The 16887-nt window shown below is 38.3% G+C and overlaps 1 protein-coding gene across 1 annotated transcript in view; it reads left to right on the top strand.

Moving 5' to 3' along the window:
- The window catches only part of ABCC4 (ATP binding cassette subfamily C member 4 (PEL blood group)), a 201756-nt gene that overhangs the window by 141516 nt on the left and 43353 nt on the right, over positions 1-16887 (top strand). The window contains exons 25-27 of the mRNA XM_070942649.1: positions 887-1078; positions 6039-6194; positions 16514-16603. Of these exons, the coding sequence (XP_070798750.1) occupies positions 887-1078; positions 6039-6194; positions 16514-16603 (438 nt within the window). The remainder of the gene's footprint in view (positions 1-886; positions 1079-6038; positions 6195-16513; positions 16604-16887) is intronic.

Below are 16887 nucleotides of genomic sequence, written 5' to 3'. Positions count from 1 at the left end.
ATCTAGAGGCTAAACCATACAATAAAAGATTGAAGAAACTAGGTATATCCCGTCTAACGAAAAGGAGGAGTATGGATGATATGATAGTAGTCTTCTGGTGCTTGAGAGGCTGTCACAAAGAAGAAGGGGTCAACCTATTCTCTAAAGCCCTGAAGGCAGGACAAGAAATAAGGGTGGAAGTTCATTAAAAGACCTTCAACTTAGAACTAGGGAGAAATTTCCTGACAGTGAGATGATTAATCAGTGGAATGGTTTATCGCTGGAAGTTGTGGGAGCTCCATCACTGGATGTTTTCAAGAAGAGACTGGAGATCTGTGGTATAAACTCTCCTGCTTGAGCAAGGAGCTGGATTAGAGGGTCCCCAAAGTCCCGTCTTAACACTATTGTTCTATCTTCTATGTTCTCTGTTCTATTTCATGTTTGTAAACTAATACACTGTGAACAGCTCTACAAAGCAAGCTTCCAGTTGTCCACTACTAACACAAGGATTATTTAAGATATGCAGGGTAGCACACTGGTAAAGAAAAAGGTGTACTTTATATTTTTAATTGCTGTAGTTTACTCCAGTGCACACTGAAGAGGGATATAATTAGGGTTTATAAGTCCCACAGTTGTGGGGTGTTGTTTTCAGAGATAGATTAACACCAAGATATATTGTAGGTTTGTTCCAGATATATGAAAATAAGATTGCTTCAAAATTTTTTCTCACTTATTTATTTGATTTATGCTCCTCCCCTTTTTCCCACAAGTCTGCTTATTTAGGTAGAAATAATTGTGGCAAGTATTGAATCTGATTCTACTTAAAACCTGAAAATCAATCCTCAAGTGATTACTGCATTGTAAATCAGTAAATACCTAGGAATCAACATTTGTTTCTCTTTTTCAGATGATATCAGTGGAACGAGTAATGGAATACACCGAATTGGAACAGGAAGCATCATGGCATACACACAAACGTCCACCAGCGGAGTGGCCAACTGAAGGAGTGATTGCATTTGATGATGTGAACTTCGCCTACAGTGCAGATGGTCCTTTAGTGTTGAAACATTTGTCTGCTTTAATTAAATCTAAAGAAAAAGTATGTATGTGTTAATTTTACTTTTGAGTCAGAATGGTAAAAAGAATCTTAATTGTGGTTGGGTTCCATAGGCTTGACTTCACACATTGCATGCAGGTAGTCCTCAAATTACGACCACAATTGAGCCCAAAATTTCCATTGTTAAGTGGGATATTAGTTTAAGTGAGCTTTGCCCCATTTTATGACCTTTCTTGCCACAGTTGTTAGGTGAATCACTGCAGCTAATAAGTTAGTAACCCGGTTGTTAAGTGAATCTGGCTCCCCCATTGACAGAAAGTCACAAAAAGGGGATCACATGACCCAGGGACACTGCGACCGTCGTAAGTATGAACCCATTGCCAAGCATCTGAATTTTGATCACATGATCGTGGGGATGCTGCAAAGGTTATAACTGTGAAAAACAGTCATAAATCACATTTTTAAGCACTGTTATAACTACAGCACTATAGACAGCACTCTAGTGTTGTCACTAAAGTCATTTAGTGAGACTTTGAACAGTCACTAAATGAACTATTGTAAGTCAAGGATTACTTGTATTTTGTTTTTAGGAGGATCAGTAATATTAGTCTCAGGGAACTTCTTTTCTGCCATTCCACATCTCTTCTATACATTCCCAATTCTTTGTCATTTGGGCAAAGATCAAATTTTTCATTCTGGTCTCTCATTTTAGCTGTTTTAGGGTCTAAGGAGGAGATGAAATATAATGTTTATTTGTGCTGCAATTACTACTCAAATCAACTTTGGTTGACCTGAGAAATTGAAAAATGTCTGTCTTTGTTCAACTTTAATCTGATTTTTCACTGAAGAATAATCAATTAGATTCTGGAATAATATTTATTTATTTATTTATTTATTTATTTATTTATTTATTTATTTATTTATTTATTATTGATTGATTGATTGATTGATTGATTGATTGATTGGTTCGATTTATATGCCGCCCTTTTCCGGAGACTCAGAGGGGCTTACAGTGTGTTAAGCAATAGCCTTCATACTTTTTTATATACCTGCTTAGTAGAGCTTTCGCCCCCCCCCAAAGCGGTGTTCTTTTTTTATACAAAGTCATCTTATTGCCCCCACAAACTGGGTCCTCATTTTACCTACCTCGAAAGGATGGAAGGCTGAGTCAACCTTGAGCCTGGTGAGATTTGAACTTGCAGTAATTGCAGGCAGCTGGTGTTACTTAACAGTGCTTTAATCTGCTGCGCCACCAAGGCTCTTAATATGTTGTTAAATGATTTGTATTATTATATTAATGATTAATAATATATTAATATGATAGTCTGGAATAATATTTAGGATGTTAGACTAGGACTGGGAATACCTACATTCAAATTCATCCTCATTCAGTGATTTGGGGCCAGTTTCTCAGGAGACTTAGACTGTGAGAGAGTTTAAATGCTGAGAGCAACCTCTTAAGTCCCTTTGAATATTAGCATACTGAAATAATTGGCTTTCTTTAGCACCCATTTTAAAGAGACATTTGACAATCTCTCATTTCGTCAGTATTTACAAGCTGTTCATGATGATCAATTTAGGTCTTTCCACTTATTTTTGCTTATAATTCTAACATACAGATTGTTATGCTTCCTGCAGCAGCTTGTGAAATCTTTTAGGAACTGACTATTAATAGAGACTATAAAATTATTATGTAATTGTGTTAGCGTATTTCTCTCTTTAGTTTTCTAGTCGTTTTGGTTAACAGTATTAAACAGTGTTATTGCCTATTAGCATGAATATTTTACTACTTTCATATTTTTATTTTTATAGATAGTGTAGAATAATATTGTATCACACTTTATTAATTCTGTAATAGTTTGCAACGATTAGCTTATACATTAATTTTGATATGTTACTGTATGTATGCTTAATAAAAATCATGTTACTTAGTTGTACTTTGTAGATTTAAGTCTTATAAAATGGATTTTCTAGTTCTAGGCTATAAATTTAATTTTTAATTACCTTTTTATAGTTTGTATTATGCAGTAGATATTAGGTTTGGAAAGATTCATGATTTTCTAGTTTTAAATATTATCCTAGGCTGGTCCAGGACAGAAATATAATAAATCTGAAACCTTAGATTAATTCCGCCCAGAATTGTTTGCCCTACCTGAAGCACTGGAGGATTTGCAAGGATGGTTTTAAAAATACTGTAAAACAGCTTGAAAGAGCAATTAGGGAGGGACGTTAGGTTTCTGGTTAGGTTATGAGCCTCTTCAGTTTCCTTCTCAGATGTACCTCCCATTTTGTAAAATGCTGCTTCAAACCCCTAATTCCCGGTTAATCTCAGAAAGAATAATTCCACTATTTAAGCTACTATTTATGTAAATCTACTATATAAAAAACGTGGCTTTTATTTTGCAGAGATGACTTCATGGGGAAGTGGAAGCCTCTACAGATTTATGCAGGATATCTCTTTATCACTTTCATACTTTTATTTGCCTTTGGGCCAACACTTGCAGTAGCCATACGCTCTTCTAATAGCGGATGAGGATTCAGATGCCATGCAAAAAAGGAACATGACTAGAAAGAGAGGGAACATGTTGCCGAATGAACATACCTGGGCTGTTTTGTTAGCAGTGGTTTGCCACTGTTGTTTCTGGGAGTATATTCTGTGACAATCTGGGCTACATTTCTGGGATCTTCTTCAGGTTTCCCTTCTAAGAAAAGATAGATCTGACTTTGTTTAGTGTTTTTTATGATTAGCCAAATTCCCTCAGGAGCTTCCATCTGCAGCGATTAAGACAACTGAAAGAGAGGTTGCTGAGAGTTTGTCTCAACTAATTCTCCAATTATTCTGTTGATGCAAAGAGGAGGGTAAATCATGTTGCCCCAAGTGAAGAAAAACAGCTGGTGGGCTTTGGCAGCTGAAAGGGAAGTTTGAAGAATTTCTGAATGCTGCTGTGATCTTATGCTAAGTAGCACCTCCTAGTGAATATGAATTCAGAATCTCACTGCTCCTGATTTCACAGTATATGTCTTTTTTAATACACACACACACACACACACACACACACACACACACACACACACACACATACTGATGGAGATAAAAAGCAGCATTTCCCAATTAAAGATGCAGGTAATATGAGGAATGCATTAAAAAGGTATCTTCATATTATTGACAAACTTTCAGGCAGATTTTTTTTTTTAAAAATTGGGTGTTAATGCAGAAATGGAATTAAATGGTTTTCATCATGTGAAATTCACATTGTTGACTTCTCAGTTCACTTGAAAAAAAATCGTTAAGATTTACACATCTTGTTTTTGATCTTTTTTCTCTTCTGATATGGCACAAACATCAGGGACAATATTCTGTTTTTTTAAAATAGCAATTCTAAAATGTAATATCTATTTTAGCATTCCTATATTTTAGGAAATCAGAGTAATTTTAAGCACAATTTAGATATTTTAATTATGGTTGAAGCCTAATTCAGTTTCAATATAGTTATTTGAATTTAAAGAGGACAATATTAGAAAAAAATCTTCAGATGTCCAGGCCTGACTGTACTTACAAAGATTAGAATTATTCAGGTTTTCTTCATGACCCCATAGGATTACAAAATCTGGAGTTTGAAAAAGTAAGATAGAAAGTATATCCGATGCTTTTAAATTTTGATGTTGGAGAAGACTGTTGAGAATATGATGGATAACTACAGAAAACCTAAAAATCAATTCGGAATTTTCACTCAAGACATCAGTGATTGGGCTCAAACTGTAATATTTTGGCAGTTCCTTTGAGAAGCTCATAATTCTAGTAAAAGTTGAAAGAAAGAAAAGAAGAAGAGAGCAAGGTGGATAGATTCAGTTTTCAGCTGCAATGAATGAAACTAAAAGGCCAACTTGAAGACAGATCATCTTGGAGAGAATTGGTCTGTCACTCAAATAAAAATTGACACCAACTTGAGGGCACTTAATCAGTTGATTAATGTATGTATGTATGTATGTATGTATGTATGTATGTATGTATGTATTTATTTATAGGTTCAATTTATATGCCGCCCTTCTCCGGAGAATCAGGGAGGCTTACAATGCATTAAGCAATAGCCTTCATACTTTTGTATATACCTGCTTAGTAGGGCTTTCGCCCCCCCCATAAGTGGTGGGTTTTTTTTATACAAAGTCAGCTTATTGCCCCCACAATCCGGGTCCTCATTTTACCTACCTCAAAAGGATGGAAGGCTGAGTCAACCTTGAGCCTGGTGAGATTTGAACTTGCATTAATTGCAGGCAGCTGGTGCTATTTAACAGCACTTTAGTCTGCTGCACCACCAAGGCTCTTGTTCTCCCTCTCTTTGCTGATAAATAAACTCAATATAATTAATTATTGCCTCTGATGGCTGAGCTAGAAATTGATAAGTAGACTTTGAATCTAAGAAGCCTGCTTCACTTTCTTAATGTAAAAGAAATATATGTTTATTCCTGTACTCCTGATGTTATGACAGAAGGTTTATAAAAAGACCACTCATAATATTTACTCTTGAGGATTGTGAGTCAAAAGCACCGTTATTCCTATCCAAAAGCAAATATTAATAATGTTTTATAAGCTACCCAGGGCCTGAAGCTAGACACACATAGTTTCAGAAACATATAAAATTACATTAAAATTTGAGTTCAATTTAAACACCTGGAATAAGATAGTTATGCTTTAAGGGCGAGAGTAGAAGTCCTAATAAGCCGTCTCTTCACATGTGCTAAGCCGGGAAAACATTTGCTTGATTCCTACTTTTCATGAGAAAAATGAACTAAAATCACTATATTATCAAACAATAGGTTTAGATCATTCAAATGCTGAGGAAAATTTTCCTTTTAAAGACAATATTTATGCATCTTTTGTTGCCTAATATCTACCGTGTATATCTTGCCTTACAAGAGGCAAAATAAACAAGATAATTAGAAGTAGTGCTTTATAAATGTCTTCTTCCCCCGGTATATGTTTTTCTATTTTTTTGTCTTTCAGGTTGGAATTGTGGGAAGAACAGGAGCTGGCAAAAGCTCTCTAATAGCTGCTCTTTTCCGGTTGGCCGAGCCCCAAGGAAGAATTTGGGTTGATAAATATTTGACATCAGAACTAGGACTTCATGACTTGAGGAAGAAAATTTCAATCATACCTCAGGTATTGGTCTGCTTTGCGCATCAGCCTATTTTAGAAGTCCATCCAGCGCTCTCCAGAAACCTTAGGGTTGTAAATTTTTCTTTATCTTTCTTCTGCACTCTGCTGGTTATATGCCAGGAATCTTATAGAGTAGCGTGATGTCTCTGTGTATGTTAATCCTTTCTTCTTGAATGATGACTGAAAATGAAGTGAAATTATTATGACTATTTTAAGAGGTTCATTATCTATGTTTCTGTCATGCCCAAACAGCTTTCTTTCAGCCATTAGTTATGACTACAGATTGAATTTGGTTTAAAGACTGGAATGATGCATTCTGTTTTGTGGACATAAAATATTTTAGAGCAGAAATTATTCTGACAAATAGAAGAGATGGTGATTGTGCGCGCACACATGTGGGCGTGCGCGCACCCGCAATGTCTTTGTCCTCTCAAATATACGCCACAAAAACAAACAAGATTTTATAGGCTAGGGGTGTTGTGAATCAGAGTCCTTTCCTGGCATTTTAGACTTCACTGAGAATATAATTTCAGCTAGTAGAAAATGGATAATTTTTATTTGGCTTTCGAGATATTCCAGAATGTGAATGTTTTATTTGCAGCAGGTTTGGAAGACTCAAAATGACTATTTGGAGCGAGAACATTTTTGCTCATATGTTTCTGAAATGTGCTAAATTAACTCAGTTGCTGCTTTGAACAGGTATCGGCTCCAATCTCTCAGGTTCGTTTGTGCCATTCTATATATGTAAAAATATAAACACACTGAACAGTACCATTGCCTCAAAGAAGCTGCAGTGCATCCCCTTTAAAGGAATATGTCTGGTCATTTTTCCTGTGAACTGTGTTTTTCAGATTGAAAAACAATCCTGTCAGTCCCCATGAAGACCCAGGGGTGGGGTGCTGCCCCAGGAATGGGAGCAGAGCAAATATGTTTTTATATTCTGGTTGCTTTTTAAATTAAGAAACAGGTTGCTTAATGGTGACTGGCAGGGGAGGGGGAGAGAGGGATCAGCCAATTTAACTTCGGTTAGTGACATGCAAAGGAACCATGGGGCCTTTTAGACTCATGATTGCCTTGATCACTTTTGCTCCTTTAACATCAAAATGCTCACTTATATAAGAATACTGCATCTAGTTCTGCTCACCACACTATAAAAAAGATGTTGAGACTCTAGAAAGTCTGCAGCGAAAAGCAACCAAGATGATTAGGGGTCTGGAGGCTAAAACATATGAAGAGCAGTTACAGGAACTGGACATGGCTAGTCTAGTGAAGAGAAAGACCAGGGGAGATAGCAGTGTTCCAATATTTGAGGGGCTGCCACAGAGAGGAGGGGGTCAAGCTATTTTCCAACGCACCTAAGGATTAAACCTAGAAATAAGGATAATTTTTCTGACAGTGAGAACAATCAACCAATGGAACAGCTTGCCTTCGGAAGTTGCGGGAGCTTCATCACTAGAGGCTTTCAAGAAGAGATTGGACTGCCATTTGTCAGAAATGGTGTAGGGTCTCCTACTTAGGCAGGGGGTTGGACTAGATGATCTACAAGGTCTTTTCCAAATCTGTTAAATTCTGGGAAGACATGGAGATAGATGTCAGTCATAAATTTTGGCAAACCAAATTTAACGTTTTCTCTCTTATCTCTGAAGGAGAAAGTCAAAAGATCCTCTAATCCCTGTACATTCTGGTTGTCATGTGGTTTCAAGGAAAAATGAAACAGGGGTGTCCATTTCACGATATACAGGTAGTCCTCGACTTACAACAGTTCATTTAGTGACTGTTCGAAGTTACGACAGCACTGAAAAAGTGACTTATGACCATTTTTCACATTTGTGACCATTGCAGCTTCCCCATGGTTATGTAATCAACATTCAGACACTTGGCAACTGGCTCATATTTATGATGGTTGCAATGTCCCAGAGTCATGTGATGACCTTTTACAACCTTCTGGCAAGCAAAGTCAAGGTCAACCTTTAAAGCGCTCCATGGCTTAGGACCGGGCTATATACGAGACCGCCTGCTGCCAGCAACAGCCTCCCACCGGCCAATACACTCCCACAGAGAGGGGCTCCTCAGGGTGCCGTTGGCCAGACAATGCCGACTGGCGACACCCGGGGGAGAATCTTCTCTGTGGGGGCACCAGCCCTCTGGAATGAGCTGCCTCTTGAGATTCGGCTCATCCTTGACCTGCGTACCTTTTGCCACACCTTGAAGACCCTCCTGTTCCAGCAACCCGGCCTGCCCTAATACGAATTTTAGAATGGGTGTATGTGTGTTTTAATCTATGGGCCAAATTTTTATATATTCAATTTTAAATTGTTTTAAATTTTGTATATTTATATGGCTGTACATCGCCCTGAGTCCTTCGGGAGAAGGGCGGTATAGAAATCTAATAAATCAAATCAAATCAAATCAAGGGGGAAACCAGATTCACTTAATGAATGTGGTGAGAAAAGTCGTAAAATGGGGCAAAATTCACTTAACAAATTTCTCACTTAACAACATACATTTTGGGCTCAATTACTGTAGTAGGACTTCCTGTATATTAATTTAATATGTGGCAATTGTCACAGGATTGTTACTATGAAATTCATAATATATTTTTGAGATCGGGCTCTAATTCTTCCTCCCTGTAATAGCAATAGCACTTAGACTTATATACTGCTTCACAGTGCTTTACAGGCAGTGGTGGGTTGCCCCCAGCTCGGACTGGTTCGCAAGAACCGGTACTAAAACCGGCGGGAGGCTCCTCCCACTGACCCGGACGTCATTATAGGTGATCTGTGCATGCGCAGATGCTTCTGTCCATGTGCAGAAGAGCGTGAGCACGATGCAAACCGGTAGTAAACGTAAGTAGAACCCACCCCTGTTTACAGCCCTCTCTAAGTGGTTTACAGAGTCAGCATATTGCCCTCAATAATCTGGGTCCTCATTTTACTGACCTTGGATGGATGGAAGGCTGAATCAACCTTGAGCCGGTCAGGATCGAACTCCCGGAATGAGCAGTGAGTTAACCTGCTATACTGCATTCTAACCACTGCGCCGCCATGGCTCTTATGTCTACCTTGTCAAGGCTAAACATTACAAAAAACACAAAACGTAAGTCAGCAACCTAACAGCCAGATTCTCCCTCAAAAACTGGAGCAGGGAGCTTCTGCCAGTTGCCCTTTGTTGAGTTGTGTACTGTTTCACCTGACCTGGACTGAGGCTGAGGAAGGAACCCGTATTATATGATACGACGCCTGGAATGAGGGCTGTAGGGCTTTCTGTGAGGCTCCCCCCACCCCCGTTTTCTCTTTGATTTTATTTTATTTTTTTACTTTTTGTTTTGAACTACCGTGATTTAAAAAAAAGTTAGGCAAGCAGCATGGTTCTCTAAAAAGCCTCTTCGCCTTATCCTCCCTTCTCCCCTCTGCTCAAAAAATAGAAAGCACAGAAAGAGGTAGGTATGCTATTACTAGGAAATAAATACAATTGGATTGCAGCCTAATGCAAGCTCCCTCTTTATTTCTGGATGCTGAAGGTTTCATTAGTGCACAGTAGCGCTGCTGAGTGAAGTTGATGACCCTTTTGTACCTAAGAGGACTTTACATGGACTTAAATTCTTCTGCCTTTGTATTTGCACAATATTCTTTTCTCCGGAAAACAGATGACGAACTGTTCATTCAATAGCTGCAAGGTTTTGAAAGCTTTCCTAGCTATTTCAGGTGGGGACCGTATTGTATAATACTGGAGGCTTTTTCCCCCTCCCCCTTCCCTCAGGGGAAAAAAAAATACATTTTTAGAAGGGAGGATGTTTTCCTACCCTAATTTTATTTTCCATCCTATTTATTGTTACATACATGATTGATATATTAAATTCCTTGTATAAGACTTACACTTCAAAATAAAACAAAAAATGCCTTGTCTATCATCTTGTCAGTATAAACAAGATTTAATTAAATTCACGAGGGAGAGTTTCAGTTGTCTAAAAGTATTTACTTATTTTTTACGTTAAAGGAAGCTTTTTTCATATTGTCAACAGAGCATGAAAGTCCTCAGAGTTGTAAGTTTGGGCTTGGAAGATGCTGATAATACCAATGACAAACTACATTGGGTTATTGTGTTTGTATTGAAAACAGCTGCATAATATGACCATACAGAATATATTTTCTAATTCTGTTTTTGGCCTCCATTAACCATGGTTTTGATGTGTGCATGTGCTGCCTTGAAAGACATTTGATTTGTTTGACAGGTTAAATTTGATTGACAAGTGAGACTTAAGGTTTTGGGATAAGATTTCTCAATATTCATTACTGCATCGAAATAAAATATTTTGAAGTTGATTCTAGAGATGGCTTTAATTAGTTGGTTGATTTCATTCATGTAAGGCAGTATATTGTTATATAATATTGTTTGCTAAACTGAGTTATCCTTATCTCTCCCATCGAAAAGCAAACCTATGGAAGTCTTTTCTATCAGCTGCTTCTTATGCTGATTTCAAGCAACCTTAAAATGCAAATAATGCATAGTGTTCAATAAAAATTCCATACATTCTGCTTTACTGTTGTGGATGCAATGGGAAGGCTAATGTATTTTGCTATCACATTCCTTCATGCATCTCTAAGTATGAATACGCTGGTAGAATTATGCATAAAACCTGCTTCTGACCACCCAATTCAATTCAGAGTCAGATAAATAATGCCTTTTGTTGCATTTTAGTATAAATCAATCTAATATGACCTTCTGAGTGATTACATGAACCGGAACAGATACATTGTTAAGTTTTTGCATTTCTCCAAATTTTGCAGTGCAATTATATAATAAAAATGGATATCCCAAACATGTCCAATATGGAAATTAATTAATTAATTAATTAATCAGATTTAAATGTCGCATGAGTCTCAACAACTGTAAGGGACTATAAAAACACTCAATTAAAATGCATGTTGACTTTTCTCTGGGTGAAAACTCACATGTATATGTGGGCGTGTGTGAATTTTTGTGAAGATTTTATAGACCGAGTGGCTGTGGCTTCCGGCGTCCCGATATAGCCAGCTGACGCCATCGCTGACTATTGGGGGTGAATCACTCGCCCCCACGGAGAGGGCTCGCAACTTGGGCGTCCTCCTGGACGCACGGCTGTCCTTGGAAGATCATTTGACGGCCGTGGCCAGGGGGGCTTTTTATCAGGTTCGCCTGATACGCCAGTTGCGTCCCTTTCTAGATCGGGACTCCCTACGCACAGTCACTCAGGCACTCGTCACCTCCCGCCTGGACTACTGCAACGCTCTCTACATGGGGCTCCCCCTGGGGTGCACCCGGAGGCTCCAGCTGGTCCAGAACGCGGCCGCGCGGGGGATTATGGGGGCGACGAGGCGCTCCCACGTGACACCTCTCCTGCGCGAGCTGCACTGGCTCCCGGTGGTCTTCCGGGTGCGCTTCAAGGTGTTGGTGACCATCTTTAAAGCGCTCCATGGCTTAGGGCCGGGGTACTTACGAGACCGCCTTCTGCCACCAATAGCCTCCCACCGGCCAGTACGCTCACACAGAGTGGGCCTCCTCAGGGTGCCGTCCGCCAGGCAATGTCGGCTGGCGACCCCCAGGGGGAGAGCCTTCTCTGTGGTGGCGCCTACCCTCTGGAACACCCTCCCCCCAGAATTACGCATAATAACAGACCTCCGGATTTTTCGTCGGGCCCTAAAAACCTATTTATTCCAACAAGCTGGGCTGGCTTGACCAAATTTTTTAATTTTTAAATTGATTTTAAATTGGAAATGGTTTTAATTCGGCCAAAACATTTAATTATTTTAAATAGTTTTTTAGATTCACCATGTTTGTATATATGTCTTGTTTTTACCTTGGCTGTGCACCGCCCTGAGTCCTATTTTGGAGAAGGGCGGTATAAAAATTTAATTAAATAATTAAATAAATAAATAAAAATAGGAAATATTTTATGAATTACTCAAAATGTGTCTTGGAAAAACTTCTAATTTAGTGTTTTTTAAACCTTGGAATCTGGAAGATGAAGCATGGCAACTGGACTTCTCTGCTTCTTTGGTTTGAAACATTTTGCTGCTTATCCAAGTATAGTGAAATGTTTCAAACCAAAAAAGGGATCCAGTTGCCATGACTCATCTTCCAGACAACTCTACTTGGATCACAGGGAAGCTTCAGTGAGATATTCAACTATGTTAAAATGTGTAGGCTTCAACCTCCAGAATTATCCAGTCAGCTTGCCAGCTAGGGAATTCTGGGAATTTATTATTTATTTATTTATTTATTTATTTATTTATTTATTTATTTATTTATTTATTTATTATCAAATTTATAGTCCACACGTCTTAAAGTTGCCAGAGTTGAAAAATATTGTTCTAACTGGTTCTTTAGATCAGGAGTACCCAACCAGTGGGCCATGACCTATTTGTAACTGGGCTGTGTGAGTGGCAGGTCGGTGCGCATGCACATAGCCCGACTCGTGTGAGTGGCGGGGGCCGGTGCTCGCAGCCCTACTTGTGCAAGCTATGCGCGCATCTGCTCCTCACATAAAACATCCCGTCTCTCCACCACCTCCAGACCGGGCCACTAAGCCGGAAAGGTTGAGGAACGCTGCTTTAAATGCTACTTCATGAAACTTTTATTAAGGACTGTTAACATCAGTCCTTTGAGGCAAAAATATCTATTTCTCTGACTGTAATTTATCATTTTTATAGGTTTTGCTTATGAGCTTCCTCTCATGAAGCAGGCAATTTTTATATAACTATTTGCCCGGAGTTGAAATTAAAAGTATCCTTATCTTCTTCTGCAATACTCATGTTCTCCTACTATTTTATAGCAGTTATAAAGATTTTATGAATTGAAATTTTCCATTTTGCTAAACTATTAAAAAATTGAAATGGAAATTCATCTCCACAATATCTGAAATGTACATCTAATACCATTGATAGATTTTTTTAAAAAAATAAGATTTTTTTTATATTAAGAAAAATCAGCATTTTTAATGCTTTATTGAGCCCATTTGATCAAAAGCTTTTGTAATTAAAATTATACGGCAGGAATTGCTATTTTTGAAATGAAAAATCTATTTCATTGTCTTGTATTTTAAAGGGGAATACAAAACCATATTATACTGCACATTTCTTCTGCCTGTGATGATTTTACGGACCTTATAACTTGGCAGAAATGCATTGAAAATATTTTATCCAAAGAGCTTTGCAACTTGGCATACTTTACTATCCCATTAAAATAAAAATAGCTTCATGGGTTGTAATCTGTTGGCAGTTAATCATTGCACTACGCTCTTTCTTTACCTGTGTATATGCTTCTTATGAAAACGATTAAAGACACTTGGGACAGTTGAATACCTCTAGGCTATGTTGAACTATTATGCTAAGCTGCAATGTGTATCTTTAAGTGAGCCTGTCAGAAGAAACTGAAGTCATTTCACAAGTATAGTAGTCACCTATGGGGCAAATTGCAGTTTGGAAGTGCATAGTTTAACCTTTTGGGCTTAATTTTACAAATGTGTTATTATAATTATTACTGCTGATTATTATAAGTGGTTTTTAAGCATTTATTCCAGGCAGTCTCTCCTCTCCATCCCTGCCTCATTCTGTTTATTTTGGGAGGGGAGCTGGCATTAAATTTGATTGAATTTTAAGACTGGGATATTATTGTAATGTGTGAGAAACATCAGAAAGGTCTATCTTTTGATGAAACAAGTCATAAATATGCCTTCAATTGTGTGCCCATGTAGCATTTTGACAAGTCTGCAGATGCCATTGTTTGGTGCCCGTATCCTCATCTATGCGTGAACTCTGAGATTTAGAGAAGTATGTCAGGGTAATGAAGATTTAAAGCTGACCAGTCGCTATAAGGCTGTAGACCAGGATGATGGACTGAGGATGAATCAGCAGGGTTATTGCCGCTTTAAGAAGATGTCTATATAAGGGAGGCCATGAGAGGGCGTCTCTCTCTCTCCTCATGTATCACTCTCCTCGTTGTGTTCTATCATCTCTCATGTGCATTGTAGTTCTCCGTGTAGAATTGAAGATTGATTGATTGCCTGGTATGTGCCTATCACGTGTATGTATGTATATAGAAGTCTTGTATATAAACCAGTGGTGAAATCCAAATTTTTTTACTACTGGTTCTGTGGGCATGGCTTGGTGAGTGTGGTGGGCGTGGCTTGGTGGGTGTGACAGGGGAAGGATATTGCAAAATCTCCATTCCCATCCCGCTCCAGAGGAAGGATACTGCAAAATCTCCATTCCCACCCCACTCCAGGGGAAGGATTCTGCAAAATACCCATTCCCTCCCCCTTCCTGGGGGAAGGATATTGCAAAAATTCCATTCCCACCCCACTCTGGCGCTGGCCAGAGGTGGTATTTGCCGATTCTCCGAACTACTCAAACTTTCCGCTACCGGTTCTCCAGAACCTGTCAGAACCTGCTGGATTTCACCCCTGATATAAACCACTGTTTGTAAGACAAGCCTCTGTGTCCTTTATTTTGCTCCTTGGTTGTCTCAAAATAGTAAGTCACACTGTAAACACTCTGACAAAGTAAATTTAGCTTCTCATAGGAGGAGGAAACGTGGATACAGAAAGTGTCTGAAATGGCAAAAAAAAAAAAAGTAGCTGAACTGAATTAGATATTTCTAATTTTAATAATTAATTATTTAATTCTATAATAATTCTTATTAAATCATAATAACAAACTCTAATTACAGCTAATACTTTAGAAGATAGTCTCAAGATCCAGAAGGATCTTGCCTGGAGCAGTGCGCCCTATCCAACACGATGTAGTTCAGTGGTGAGAAAAATAAGGTCCTGCACTTAGGCAGGAAAAACCAAATGCATGGATATAGAATAGGTGGCTCAATAGTAGTAACTGGGAGAGGTATCTAAGTGTCCCTAGTGGACCATCCCTTAAATATGAGCCAGCAGTGTGCTGCAACTGCCAAAAAAGCCAATGCAGTCCTAGGATGTATCAATAGAGGGACAGTGTCAAAATAATGAAGTGATAGTACTGCTCTACACCGTGCTGGTAGGACCACAGTTGGATTTTCTGCATCCAGTTCTGGTCTCGATACAAAAAAGATGTTGAGATGCAGTGGTGGGTTCCTCCCGGTTCGGCCCGGTTCTCTAGCGATGACGATATGACATCACTGAACCAGTTTATGACCATTTTTGAGACTTAGGAGCAGTGCAGCATCCCCAGATGCTTGACAACTGATTCACATTTATGACGGTTGCAGTGTCCTGGGGACACTTGATCATTTTTTGCAACCTTCTGACAAGCAAAATCAAAGGGGAAAACAGGTTCACTTAACAACCGGTTTACTAATTTAACAACTGCAGAAATTCATGCAACAAATGTGGCAAGAAAAGTCATAAAATGGGGCAAAACTCACTTAACAAATTTCTCACTTAGTTACATAAATGTTGGGCTCAGTTGTGCTCGTAAGTTGAGGACTACCTGTATTATAGTAAAATACTGTACCGTACAGGTATTCCTCGAGTTATGACCACAATTGGGCCCAAACTGTATGTTGCTAAGTGAAACATTTGTTAACTGAGTTTTGCAACATTTTATGACTTTTCTTTCACAGTTGTTAAGTGAATTCCTTTTAATTTGTTCTTAATGTTTATATTATGTGTTTTTATCTGGCTGTACACCGCCCTGAGTTTCCAGGAAGAAGGGCGGTATATAAATTCGAAGTAAAAAGTAAAAAAAAAACATTTATTAAATTAGTAATATGGTTGTTAAGTGAATCTGGATTTCCCATTGACTTTGTTTGTCAGCAGGTCAGAAAAGGTGATCACATGATCCTGGGATCCTGCAACCATCATAAATGGGAACCACTTGCCAAAGATCTGAATTTTGATCACATGACCATGGGGATGCTGCAATGGTCGTAAGTGTGAAAAATGGTCATAACTCACTTTTTTCAGTGCCGTTGTAACTTTGAATGGTCACAAAATAAACTCTTATTAGATACAGATATGGAAGACAAATACATTTTAGTAATCCTTCAGAGTGGAAATGTTTGGGAAGAGAAAGTTGCTTATGGAAAAATTGTTGGGAAGAAAAGCAATTAAGATTTCTTTCTATTTTCTTTTAACACCTCTACGATATTCTTCTGTCTGTCTATCTATCTCACAATTCTGCTTTGGAAAAAAAAATAGTTGTTGGGACTTTATTACATTTCTGTTTGAACATGCCTTCCTGCCATATTCTATTTTTAGTTATCCTAAACATGCTAAGAGACTTTAACTTTTGTTATAGAAAAACATCAAGGATAATTAATTAAAATAATTTGCCTGGAAATTTCTTGTGTCTCAGGAACCAGCTTTATTTACTGGGACTATGAGGAAGAATTTGGATCCTTTCAATGAATATAGTGATGAAGACTTGTGGAATTCTTTAGAAGAGGTAATTTTTCTGGAAAACAATGCTTTCCAATGTATTATGATATACAGAAGACTTCTGTTCTGTTAATTGGTTCTTGGTAGCCTTGTTCTAACATCACGGTAAGTTAGAATAACCTGAACAAGAATGTTCTTAACTTGAGCAGGAAATCTGTTGTCCTTTAAATATTTGGGGTTATAAATGCTCTGGTCCCTCATTAGTGAGCATGTTAACTGCCACTGATGGAAGAGTTCAGTATGTACAATGGGCATCTGGTAATGTACCCCAAATTGAACTAATCGTATCAG

This window comes from Pituophis catenifer, unplaced genomic scaffold (assembly GCF_029215685.1).
Source record: "Pituophis catenifer annectens isolate HBS135680 unplaced genomic scaffold, rPitCat1.0.hap2 SCAF_4, whole genome shotgun sequence".
NCBI lineage: Eukaryota > Metazoa > Chordata > Lepidosauria > Squamata > Colubridae > Pituophis > Pituophis catenifer.
This window is presented reverse-complemented; position numbering and strand designations above follow the sequence as displayed.